We start from the raw sequence: 13,237 nt of genomic DNA on the forward strand, positions 1-13,237 counted from the left end.
TGTCTGTATGTTGGTGTGTATCTGTGTCTGGGGTTGCATGCTTGTATTTCTGGGCTAAGAAGGTTCTATTTTTAAATTGCATGTTTGCTTCTGCATATGTGCTTCTGAACCCATGGAGGATTCTCTGGGTCTGTGCATATTGTGCTTCTGAATATGAGCTTATGTATTTTTCTGCTTGTGTCCTCTAGTTGTGTGTGAATGAGTCTGGACCACTCAGCCCAGTGTCAGGATCCTCGGAGGAAAGAGGATTTGTAGCTGTCTTTCACCAGGAGAGGGCACCAGAGAGCCATGCGCCTCAGCTCCGGGGCCGAATCGACAAATCTTGGCGGGGAGTGTTAGGGACCCAGGAGACCTAGAATCTGCAAGAAAAGAGGTGCAGAACTCTCCAGGCCAGCATTATTGTAAAGTTGTGCAATTCCTGTGGCTCCTCTGTTATTTCCCCTCGATTCATCCCTTAGACCGCCAGGCACCCTCAGCACCCCTGAGCGGTATTTGGTTAAGGGTTGGAAGATGAGCTGGTTGCCACACTGAGCCCTTTAGAGGAGACCCTCTCCTGAATGTCCTCATTACTCTCACCAGAAATCCCCTCCCTCCCAGTTCCTCCATCTCTCGACCCTAAAGGATCTCCAACTCCTGCGTGCTTAGAGATCTTCCCGTGGCTGCTCTGTCTTCTGGCCAGTTTTCCGAGAGGCGGGATGAGACGAGAACCGGAGGCCTTGGCCCTTCAAAGCCGTCGAGTTGGCTGGCTCTCCCTCTGGATGGGTAGATGCCCAAGATGAACAAAGGAAGAGTCGACTGTGCCTCTTCGCAGCCGCTAAGGACTCCAACGCTTAGTCTGGCCCCACAGTGGCTGAAAGAACCCCACTACCCCACCCCTCGCTGCGCAGGGGTTCAAGGCCAGACCAAGAAGATTCTCCAGCTCCGGGTTCTGTAGGTGGGGAGAGGACTGTTCCTCCTTGACTCCAACATTTACTAGTCAATTGAGAATTCTTAATTTGGAGAATCTGGGGTTCTTAATTTGGAGAATCTGGTGTGGATTTTTTTTTTTTTAAAGAGGTCTTTAAGCTCTTTAACACGCCCCTCCCACACACACATACTCAAACACATACACTCACATGCCCTTCCCCTCACGGTCATCCTCTGGGTTAGAGGGTCGTCCTCAGTCCAAGTCCCCCCACCCCATCCACTGCCCAGTTCCGTCGCCCGGGAGCCAAGATTGTGTCTCGAAATGGGAGGGGCGCGGGAGGGCAGGGGTCCGGGCCGTCCTGCTCCAGAGCTCACGAGCTCACGACTGTCGCGTTCTTTACCCCCTATGCCTTTGCCCTCAATTCCTTTCTCTGCTCTCCTGCCATCTCAGTTCCAGCGAGTGGAGCGAGTGTGTGTGCGCGCGCGTTGGGGGGCAGGGGGAGGGCTGGCGGAGGGAGGCGCCGTCGGAGGGAGAGTAGACGTCAGGAGGAGGGAGGGAGGGAGACCGGGAGACAGGGAAGGAAGAGAGGGGAGAGAAAGGGAGAGCGGCGCGGAGATCGAAAGAGACCCGAGATAAAGCTTGAGAGCAGAAATAATTGAGGCGGGGGGCGGGACGAGAAGAAGGACTGGGAGGAAAGAGAAAGAGGCGCGGAGGAAGGGAAGTGAGTTTGTGCGCGTGAGTGTGTGCGTGTGTGCAGGGCGGGCGGGGGGCGGGCTCCGGGCTCCCTCCTCCCAGCCCGCTCCTCTCGCTGGCTCGCCAACTCCGGGCCCCAGCCGCGGGCGGGCGCACGGCGGGCGGGCAGCATGCTGAGCCTCCTCGTCTGGATCCTCACTCTCTCCGACACTTTCTCCCAAGGTAAGCCCCCCACCCCCAGCCAGCCCCCGAAGCTCGGCCCCACCTCGGGGCCCGGGGCGCGCCGCCGCCGGGGAGCTGGGGTGCCGGGGTGCCCGCGCCAGGCGCCGGGGTCCAGACGCCGCGAGTCCTGGGGGAGGGGGCGCGGAGTCACCGCGCTGGCTAGGAGTTTTCCGTTGATTTGCCCAAGTTGTTTCCTCTGGTTGCGCGGGAGAACAGAGAATTGGGGCCGCGAGGGCCGGGGTCGGAGTGAAAAGGGGACCCGAACGCTCAAAGTCTTTCTTGGAGCCTCCGGCAGCCCCGCCTGCCCCTCTGTGGCCGGGGGTCCGCACTCCTGTACCCTAGCTAAAGAAAAAGCTGGAAAGCGGGTGGGATTTCAGATTTGGGGTGGTGCGCGGAAAGCAGGGGACCCAGTCTCCCGAAGATGATGCTGAGGGATCTCCCTACTCCAGCCCAGCCCCTGGGTTGGGGAGAGGAGTCTGACCCGCGGTTCTAAGCTGCCCGGGGCTGCCCTCTCTGGAGGAACGCGAGTGCTTGGGGCCTCTGGTGGGGTTTTGGAACCGCTGCCCTGGAAGAGGGGGAGGTTCTGGGCTGGGAGCGGAGTTCCAAATACAGCTTCAGGCGAGGCTGATGGGGAGGGGACACTGAAAGTGGTTTGGCACCCACTTGGGGTCACAAAAGAGTTGATGTCTGGGGGCTCATTTGGAACTGGCAGGGGAGAGCCTGTGGTGGAGAGAGATGAGGATGTTGTTAGTGTATCCTGAGCAGGGCTGGTGTGTGTGTGTGTGTGTGTGTGTGTACACACCAAAGGTCCAGACTCCAGCCAGGACTGGGGTCTGTGGGAGAGGGTTCTGGCATCCTGGGTCTGACTCCAAGGGAGATTTAATCCTCTGAGCTCCACTCCCCACCCCGAATAGAGCTGACACACAGAGAGCAGCACACAAACACTTAAAACAGTCACAGACATTGAGACAGACTACTCACCTACTGAGACATAGACATACCCACAAACGAACCCCACAACGAGACAGACACATACACAAAGACACAGACACATCTGAGGAAAACAGATTCCTCCCCCACAAATGGCACACACTTGCACATTCATATACCCCAGCATCCAAACTCATATGCACAGTTCATGTATGCAGGCGGGCATTCACAAGGACATGGAACCCACTTATGCACACATACACTTCCACATACATCAACCCTCGAGCAAACAAAGAAACTTGAAGAGACAGTCACACAGGCAGACACCTATGGAGTCCACAAAATGGAGGAGGTGGTCTCTTTTGGGGTAGGGGCTGATCTGAGAAGAGGAAAATCCGCTTGCATGGAAGAGCCTCAGGCATAGCCCTGCTCAGTTCCCTTCCTGGTTTGTGGGTGTGTGTTGGGGGTGGGGTGTTTCACTGGACCCCTCCTCTCCTTGCCAGGCCCCACCCCAGCTGCGAAGGCAAAGCCCAGTTGAGTTGGTGGGGGCTAGTCTAGCCTCATCTTTTCTCCCAGGGCATCCAGCCCACCCCCCAAAAAAACACCCTTAAGGTATGGGAAAGCTCACACATCTGGTGGAGTGAGAGTGGGAGGTGGGGTTGGGGGAAAGGGGGAGGCCTGGCCTCCTGGGTTGGCAGGCCAGGCCAGCCACTTGGCAGAAAGTTGGGAAGATGACTTAAGATGACTTAAGTTCTGACTTTGTTCAGCCAGGCTGTGAGGGAGGGGGAGAAGGGGGAGGGCTGCGCCGTGGGGGAGGGCTGCGCCGTGGGGGAGGGGCGGCTGGGTCAGTATTGGCCTGTGTTGGGGGCAGGCTTCTGTCTGTCCCTCTCTCACAGCCCTCCCGTGTCAGCAACATGGATACGGATGGGCTTGAAGGAACAAAAGCTGCAGTTAGCAAACAGGAGAGACATGTGGGTTGAATCAGGGACAGGAATGGTCAGAAAGAAATGTGTGTGTGTGTGTGTGTGTGTGTGTGTGTGTGCCTCTCCCCCTTTGGAAAGGGGGAAGGGGCTGGGGAACTCAGGAGCTCCTCCCACCTCCTGGCCTCCAACTGTGGTGTGTGAGTGTGAGTGTGTGTGTGTGTGAAAGCTGGACCTCATGAAAGTGTGCAAAAGTATTTGGGGTGGAGGGGGAGGATACCAAAGAAAGGGAAGGGAGGGAATAGTCCTGAGAGGAAATCACTGTCGAGTGTCCAGGGGAAGCTCTGCAAGGGGCTGGGAGGCTGGGAGGGAAAAAGCAGGAGTCTGGGGAGAAGGCAACAGGCTAGGGGGTGGGGTGGCAGGCCCCCCTCTCCTTAGTCGCCGGCCTTAGAAAGGAGGAGTTCTAGACCAGGCACCGGGGCAGGGAGGGAGGAAACAAGGGTGCTGCCATGGGGTTGAGGGATGGGGTTGGGGGTGGCCAAGAAGGCAGCAGAATTGAGGGGAGCAGAGAGAAGGAGCCAAGAAGGGGAGATTCAGCCTAGGCCCAGAAATAAAAATCGCATTTTAAAGAATTTCAATGGGCTTCATCAATCTTCATTTTTCACTAAATAATTTTCTGTATCTTATCTAAATGAAAACCATTATCCTTCCCCCCGTTTCCATCATGCGCTGGCTCCTCAGACTGATTGCGCCGAAAATTGAAATATTTATTCATTTTCTGGGAGATTTTCTCGCTCCCTAGTCTCGGGGAGGAGAAATTGAAAAAGAAAGATTATAGCTAATCAGAGCAATGTGGGATGACAGGCCAGCTCGGGGCGGGAGCTGCCGCCACAGGAGGGGTGGCTGTGGGGGTAGGGTGAAAAAAATCTGTCCCTCTCATCCCCAGAGCTCCCCCTGGCATTCCTGCTATTGCTTTGGAGGGGAGTAAAGGGTAAAGGGAAGAGGCCCCAGGGCCTCCTAAATTCCCAGTATTTAACTCTCTGAGCACAGCTACATCCTGGCAGAGAACAGCTAGTCTGGGAAGGTACTGGGAATTGGCCCTCCCCTCCCGGTTCTGCACATGGATACACACACACTCCAGATGTCCCACTTCTGCCCAAAGCAGGGCATCGAGCTTGGGGAAGAGGCAGGGGAGACTGGTGGAAAGCAGAATACCGGGTCCCCCTCCTTGACCTTGATTGGACTCCACCTTCTGTCTTCTAAGTGAGTACTCAGACCCAAAGGGAGGCCAAGTTCTTGGTGCCACAGTCCTGGAACCAGATCAGCTAATCCGGAGGAGACAGAACCCAGTCCTTCCCACCTTCTTACCAGAACTGGGTGTTGGCCATCCTGGTTGTACCTTTGGCTCTCTGGTGGGGTAGCGGTGAGTGAGGAAGCCCTCTGCCCTTATCCCCTGCATGCATAGAGTGTCAAGCTCTGATGAAACTCCTCTAGGACCCCATTATGTAAATGGGGACCAACTCTTCATTTCTTATCCTATAGTTTCTAGTTCAGTGTTGTGCATACAGTAAATGCCCCTTAAATATCTGATCAATGGATTGATTCGATGACATTGCCGCAGTGTTGGAGGGAGGCAGGATTAAATGGTGATTAAATCACAAGTTGGTACCCAGCTACCACCTTGGTAGTCATGCAAGCTTAACCAAGTCATGTGCTCTACCCGTGCCTCAGTTGGCACATCTATAAAGTGAGGACAATCATAACGCCTTATAGGGCTGCAGTAGCCATGAAATATGTTGATCTGTGGAGAGTGCATGGAACAGTGTCTGGCACAGAAGTGCTCAGTAAATGCTTCATGTGGCTTTGGGTTTTGATGTAAGTGGATCAGTAGTGGAGCTGTCTGTGCAGACTTCTCTTTAGGATTCTCCTTTTGTTTACTAGCCCCAGCTCCCCTGATTCTTCGCCCTGGGCTTCAGTCAACCTCTGCTTTGTATCTCATGGAAAGAAGCCAGTTGTGGCCAACCCAAAGAAGAAAACTCAGCACACACCCCCTGCCCCATTTCAAGACATCAAGAAAGGTCACAGGAAGGGACTTGTGGAGAGGGCAGAGTAGAAGGGGGTTGGCATTCAAGTGATAAGGAGCCAGGGCTCTCCTGTGATGAGGGACGCTAGCTCCAAGGTGGTGCATTTCAATCTGGAAATAATATGAATCATTTATTGAGCCCTCATGCTAATTACTAATTATGCATTAGCTAATCTAATCTATACAACAATCCCTCCGAGATCTACTCTGTCAGTAACCCATTTCATGGATGAAAAAAACGAGGCTTGTTTATTATTTTTGGTACTGGGGATTGAACCCAGGGGTGCTTTACCACTGAGCTACATCCCCAACCCTTTTTATTTTTATTTTGGGACAAGGTCTTGCTTAGTTGCTGAAACTGGCCTTGAACTTGTGATCTTCCTATGTCAGCCTCCCACATGTTTGGGATTACAGGTGTGCACCACTATACATGGCTAAATTATTCCTTGATGCATATGACAGTGCTTCTAAATGACTTTTAAAGAAAAGGATTTTATTGGCAAGTAAGTTTTGCAACCCCATGTTTTTTTCTAATAATAAACACAGCCTTACAGGCCAGTGAATTACAAATTGCAAACTATCCCTGTACTTCCAAGGCTGATTCCTGGAGAGGCTCAGAGGCACACAGAGGCCTGGAGTGAAGCATTCGCAAATGTCAGCTTAGAAATCGGTCCAATGCCTGGCACACAGGGAGGCCCGGGCCTTGAAGCCTTGTTCCAACCTGCCTGATCAGGCCCTCAGCCCTGCTTCCTAGCCTGTGTCTTGCCTGGCCAAGAGTAGAGGGAAGGTGTTATGTGAGGTCAGCTCTCAGCTGGAGGTGGCACATGACTATTATAATACAAGTGACTCAGAAGGCTGAGGCAGGAGGATCCCAAGTTCAAGGCCAACCTAGGAAACTTGGTGAGATGCTGTCTCAAAGTAATAAATAAAGAGAGTCAGTGGTGTACCTCAGTGGTAAAGTGACCCTGGGTTCCATCCCCAAACTAAAACAGAGTTACATGGCTTGCCACAGGGTTGAAGTTAGAGTTGGAGGGAGGGACTAGAAGGCAGCTTCCTTAATATCCCCAACTTCTGGGAGTTGTTTCCATCAGAATAGGGAAGTTCCTCTCCATGCTTCCAGAGATGAGAAAGCTGTGCCCCTTTCTGACCTACTAGTTCCTGTCGGGTTTCTTCCCAGGGTTACCGGCCAATTGACTTGGCAATCTCCCAGAAGGAGCTTTGACCTGGAAAAGGCTGGGGGTGCAGCAGTGGCTCATCAGTGAAGGAGGAGAAAGAAGCCTCTGTGTCCTTGATCCTGAAATGTGAGGCCAAGGAGAGGCAGTCCTAGGAGTCGAGAAGGAGAACCAACCCTTCAGAGTGAAGGAGAAGACCATTTGCTTTTGTGGAGGGCCTACTTTGTGTTTGCATATATTAGTAACTAATTTAATACTGACAACAATCTGGTAAAGATAGATGTTAATCCCATTTTACATTTGGACAAAGAGGACTCAAAGAAGTTAATAAGATTTTATATTATAAGATAAGCTAGTAGGTGACAGAGCCAGGGCTGGAATGCCAGTAGGGCAATTGGGGTGGCAAATAAGGATGGATCCCAGAGGAAACTTCTGAAGGCCACATGTCTATCTCTTTTGCTTTACTGATGCAGGCAAGCCTATGGGTGCAGGCTCACTTTATGCACATGATATAGTCAATGCCCTAGTGCACGCTCCCACACACCCATTTTTCACCCTCATGTGCATTTGGACAGTTATCTCTTTCTTTACCCCAGTCCTTCCATTCACCAGATGCACTGGTGTGCAACAGTGTAACATTTCTGTGTATCATTTTCCCTCAAACTGGAGTCTTGGAAGGCACTACTTCCTGCCTCCTCTGGCATGCTCTGTGTCCTCTCTGATGGATGCACACTCTTCCATATTGAGAAAGTCAGAGCCCTTGAGATCCTGGTTCTCTGACTCATGTCCCTTTGCATCATTAGCCTCAGCTTTTATACCTTCCTACCCCTGATTTTCTAACAATGGCAAACCTGATTGAGTTCTTGGAGCACCCAGGATGGAAGCTTCTTAACTCCCATATGGCCTGCCACTGAACATCAGTTCTCTTCCCTCTTTCCATCCCACTCACTCTCCCTACCATGCATCAGCCTCTTCCCTTGTGGAAGGAGCTCCCAGATTCTTCTCCATGTTTAATTTCTTCAGCAACTTTTATTAACCTTTGTCCTCTCCAGGGTCTGCAGTCCTATCCCTCTCTGCCCTTCTTGAGCCCATTTAACAAAATTGGGATGGTATTGAAATAAATGAGCCTTGCAGTCAGCCAACCTCCTCAGGATTGAAGGTCTTAAATCCAAGGATGGAAATCTCTGGCACTCTCCAGCAAATTCCATTAGTTTCCCAGGAGACCAGGCTGCTGCTTCATTCCTCTGCCCCGCCCCCTCCCAAGGTGATGGAAGAGTATCCCAGAAGCCTGTGGGGCTTGGGTTTTGAGGCAGGGAAGGGACACAGGAAACTGAGTCTCAGAGGTGCTGTTCAAGGCCCAGCAGGGCTGTCCCAGGAGACTGCCCTACCCCAGGCTAGTTTAGAAACCATAGAGACTTCTCGAGAACAGAACCATTTGTTTTCTCTCTGCTGTGTATTTCCTTCTGAGGGATTCTGAGTGGAACTAGTACAAACTTTGTCCCTTCACTCAGCAAAAAAGTATAGTCACGAGTTGTTTAACGATGGAGACAATTTTGAGGGATATGTTATTAGGCGATTTCCTTGTCGGGTAAACATCACAAAGTGTACTTGCTTAAACCAAAATAGCTGTGGCATCAACTAGGTGACATAATTTTCTGCAGCCACAGTCGTATAGGTGGTCTGTCATTGATGAAAATGCCCTTTTGTGGCACATGATTGTGTATTTGTGTCGCAAAATGAATAAAATACTATCCCTGCCCTTAAGGATCTTCCTTCACGATTTAGGTGCAAGTTATTTGACTTTAGTAGACTTTAGTTTCCTTTTCCACAGAATGGGGACAACTTTTTTTTTTTTTTTAAATCAACAAATATACATTACTATACGCAAAACATAGTGGTAAGAATTATGTGGCATTAAAAAAATGATAGCAGAAGATCCTTCCCCTTCAAGAAGTTAAAATACACATACTGGAAGTTTCCTTATAATGCAGAAATAGAGGGGGCAGTTGGTGGTGCCGGAGTAGTGTGCAGGTCAGAGCTGGAGTGTTCAGGACGGGGGAGTTTGCTGTGAGCTCTAGTGACTAGGAAAGGCCCCTTGGAGGAAGTGGGCCTAAGGATTGGGCCCCACGTGGGTGTGGCAGGCAGAATGATAACATCATCAGTCAGGCCGACTCCCCAGCCTAGGTGTGGCTGCCTGCTGGGTTGCATGGAGGTTGGCTGAGGACGTGGGCTGGAGAGAAATGAATGAGGTGGTCTTAAGCAGTGGACTAGGGTCAGACCCCAGAAGAACGGCCAAACCAGGTGTGCGGTCCAGGCCTGTAATCCAAGCAGTTTGGGAGGCTGAGGCAGAAGCATCCCAATCAAATTGCCTGGGGGCAACTTAGTAAGATCCTGTCTCAAAATAAAAAGTATAAAGGGCTGGGGGTATAGCTCAGTGGTAGAGGATCCCTGGGTTCAATCCCCAGTACCCAAAAGGGCCAAGTCAAAGACTGTCCTGTAAGAAGCAGGGAGCCAGGGACTTCTGATATTTAAGCAGAAGGTATGTTAGAAACAGGTATGGTCCCTATCTCACTCTTTGTGAAACCCTCTCCTCCCCTTAAACTCTCCCCTGCTCTCACCTCGTTCTGGGAATTGAACCCAGAGATGCTCTTAACACTGAGCTACATCTCCAGCTCTTCGTTATTATTTTATAAAATTTTGAGACAGCATCCTGCTAAATTGCCCAGATTGGCTTCAAACTTGTGATCTTCCGCCTTAGCCTTCAGAGTCCCTGGGATTACAGGTGTGTCACTACTACTCCTGGCTCCTCTTAAACTCTTTATTTGCTGAAGCTGCTGTGGAAATTCGCAGCCCCTATAGTTAAAAAAAAAAAAAAAAAAAAAAAAAAAAAAAAAAGATGAGCTAGACAGATAATCAGGGTTTGGTCGGACAAAAGGAGCAGAAAGTCAGAGAAATATCAGTTCCTCCGTGGGAAGTCTCTGATCTGTGACCTGAGTTTGGGAGGACGAGGAAGTCTTTTTCTCTGTGAATTCTTGGGTATAAGATAAAGATGCCTGGAGACAGAGTTCAAGGGAGATAGCCAAGAGGAGAGCCCTGCAGCCTCTAAGATACCTGAATCTGAGTCAAGGTCCTTTGTCATCTGTACCCGGTAAGCCTGGGCCACATCTACAGGACCCAGAGTCAAGGGAAACATCTGATTCCATTGGCGGGAGGGCCAATTCGTGTTTAGTACCTTCAGGGTCAATCCTAGGCTGTCTGCACTGGTCAGTGGCCTTAGCTCTAAGTGCATTTAGGGGCTGAGCCTAGAGATTCCAAAAACCTCTGCCAGGAAGTGAGCTCTGGGCTTTCAAATGGAAACCTTTGAAGAGGGGCCCGCTGGGGGGTGAGAGCTTGTGCTCCTAAGCAAGCCATTGTTTTCGTGTGTGTGTGTGTGTGTGTGTGTGTGTGTGTGTGTGTGTGTGCGTGCGTGCGTGCTGGTCCTAGACCAAACCTGGGGATAAAAAGGTGAGTGAGGTTTAGTCTCTGTCCTTGAGGCATTCTTAGCCTGGTGTGAGATGGAAGTATAAACACATATTGACAATTCTATAAGATAAAGGTTGTAAGAGAGGTATGTGAAAAATGCTGAAGTCTAACTGTCCGAGTGAGGGGGAGCGGAGGCGCGAGCCGGCGGGGGAGGGGACGTGCACAGATGTGAGCTCCGGGGCTGCCCGGCCTCTGGAATGCAGGCCGTTCAAGATATCCTGGCTCTGGACAATCCCTGATTGTACCCCCTGCTCCGGATGGAAGGAGCCGAGGAATCCGAAGGAGTGAGCCGCGGGCCCTCCCGAGGATTATGATTTCCAGGAACAAAGGCAGTTTATATAAAGCACACTTTCCCCAAATCTCCCATCCTCTTGTGTCCAGCTTCCTCCTTCCGACCCCCACCCTCACCCAGTAGGGCTGGTTTCTAAATTAACGTTGTTCTCCTAATCATCATAGCAGAGGTATTATTATTGTTGTTGTTGTTGTTGTTGTTATTTTGCCCCCTCCTTCCTGAATTCTCCCAGGAACAGCCTGGGGCCCTGCTCGCTCCATTACCCAGCATTGTCAAGCCAGGAGGTGCTTTTAACTGCTTCTTCCCATTCGATTCGCTTAACTGGGAGGTTATTAAAAGGAAAGGAGCAGAGATGGGCCAGCGGGAACAGAAAAGAGAAGAGCAGAGTGGGAGAAGGCATTTTCCAAGAAGCAAAAACCCAGGGACAGGGAGTTTGGCAAGTGAAGCTCTGGGTCTTGAGTCCCTGAGTCCCTAGACATCCAGGGAGACTTCCTGCCTGGACAGAACTGGGTTTTAATCCCACACCCTGAGCAATTGACCTGCTGCTCTGTGCCTCACTCAGCCCCGCCTCCCGCCCGGCCCCTCCCCCACACCTTCCCGCTTGAATGCACTCAATGTGGGATAGAGTGGGGGCCAGACACCCTACACTGCCCTTTGTGCCCATCTCTCCCCCCACACTCCAACCGGCTGCTGCCCCTGCTAACCCTCCCACCCCGCTGTGAGGAATCCCAGGTCTGTACTCTGTGGATGATGTTGGATTCGAGGCTGAAGTACCTATCGCCCAGCAAACATCTGGGATGTCTGATGAGTCAGTGGGTGAAGTGAGAATGCAAACTCATTTTAATGTCAGTGTGAGTCAAATATAATTAGAAAGGAAAAATCTGACTTTGCAAAATAAATAAATAAACAGATTCAATGCAAAGCCAAGTTGAAATGGCTTCTGGATTATCTGGACAAGTTGTTCTGTTTATGCAGAAAATTGAGAAGGGAGCCTGTAAAGCTTGAATTGAAGGGATTTAGTTGGTACACACTGCCTTGGGTTTCTTACTAGGGTTATATCAAGGCACTATGTAACCCTGAGAATGCCCTAGGACCTCCTAACCAGAGAGTCTGTGGGAGGCTCAGCCTCTCTGCCTGTCACTTACTTGGAGCCTCAGTTTTCTGGTCTATAAAATGCAGATGACTATTCCTACTTCACAGGGTCATTGTGGACTTATTCAGACTTATTCAGAATATATTAAGGAACAGTATCTGGTACTCAGTAAATCATAGTTATTAATATTGCACAGTGCTTGCTTTTCACAGTACACAGTCCAAGGCAGACCTGAGGGGAGAAACAATAGAATGAGAGATGAACCAATAACAGGCCAAATATAGATAAGTCTTTGCTAATGGTGGAAGTGACCAGCAATGTGGGTAATCCCTGTTCTCTGGGGTTCAGGGATCTTTGGGGAGGCCATAGGAAATAATGGAAAGCACCCTGGTTTATAGTTAGGTCTGTGTCTTAGATTTGGAGATTGAATGAGCCTCTGTTTCCTCATCTGTAAAATGGAGTGATTTCACCTACCCACCTATTTTAAGCCCTGAAAAAAAAAAACACTCTCAGATATCGGTGCAATGGTACACGCCTGTAATCTCAATGGCTCAGGAAGATGAGGCAGGAAGATTGCAAATTCAAAGCCAACCTCAGCAATTTAGCGAGGCCCTGTCTCAAAAATGGGCTGGGGAGGGGTTGGGGTGGTAGCTCAGTGGTAGAGTTCGGTCCTTAACACAACATAAAAATAAGCAAATAAAATAAAGGCATGTTGTCCATGTACAGCTACAAAAAATCTAAAAAAATAAAAAAGGCTGGGGATGTGGCTCAGTGGTTAAGCACCCCTCGTTCAGTCTCTGGTAAAAAAAAAAAAAAAAAAACAAAACCAAAAAAGCACTCAGAACAGTGAACCGTAAGCTTGAGTATCATTTTAACTACTTTCTCTCCAGAAGGCTTCAACTCATCGTGTGTGTTAGAACAGAGGCTTTCAAATTTTAGTGTGCTTATGAAACATCTGGGAAAGCCAGGCCCAGTGGTGCATACCTGCAATCCTAGCAACTTGGGAGGCTGAGGCGGAGGATTGCAAGTTTAATGTCCAGCCTGGGCAACTTAGCAAGACCCTGCCTCAAAATAAAAAAAATAAAAAGGCTGGGGGGTGTGGCTTGGTAATAGAGCACCCTTGAATTCAGTCCCCAGAACTGCAGAACAAAACACCTGGGTATCTCCTTAAAAATCAGACTCTGGGGCTGGGGTTGTGGCTCAGTGGTGGAGTGCTTGCCTAGCATGTGTGAGGCACTGGGTTCAAGTCTCAGTGCCACATTAAAAATATATATATATGTATAATAAACAATAAAGATATTGTGTCCATCTACAACTAAAAATATTAAAAAACAAAAAACAAAAAAAGCAGACTCTAATTCTGAAAGGCTGGGCCAGGTGGAGGTTGGTGGACGTTGTGCATT

The 13,237-nt window shown here is 50.2% G+C and overlaps 1 protein-coding gene across 5 annotated transcripts in view; it reads left to right on the forward strand.

Moving 5' to 3' along the window:
- Positions 1 to 1,499: 1,499 nt before the first annotated feature.
- The window catches only part of KIRREL1 (kirre like nephrin family adhesion molecule 1), a 108,874-nt gene continuing 97,136 nt past the window's right edge, over positions 1,500 to 13,237 (forward strand). For 2 of the 5 annotated variants that reach the window (XM_079133726.1, XM_079133727.1), the window contains exon 1: positions 1,645 to 1,822. In XM_079133726.1, the coding sequence (XP_078989852.1) occupies positions 1,771 to 1,822 (52 nt within the window). In that variant the 5' untranslated portion in view covers positions 1,645 to 1,770. The other 3 variants (XM_079133730.1, XM_079133728.1, XM_079133729.1) reach the window with 3 other exon arrangements.

This window comes from Sciurus vulgaris (assembly GCF_902686455.1).
Source record: "Sciurus vulgaris genome assembly, chromosome: 1".
NCBI lineage: Eukaryota > Metazoa > Chordata > Mammalia > Rodentia > Sciuridae > Sciurus > Sciurus vulgaris.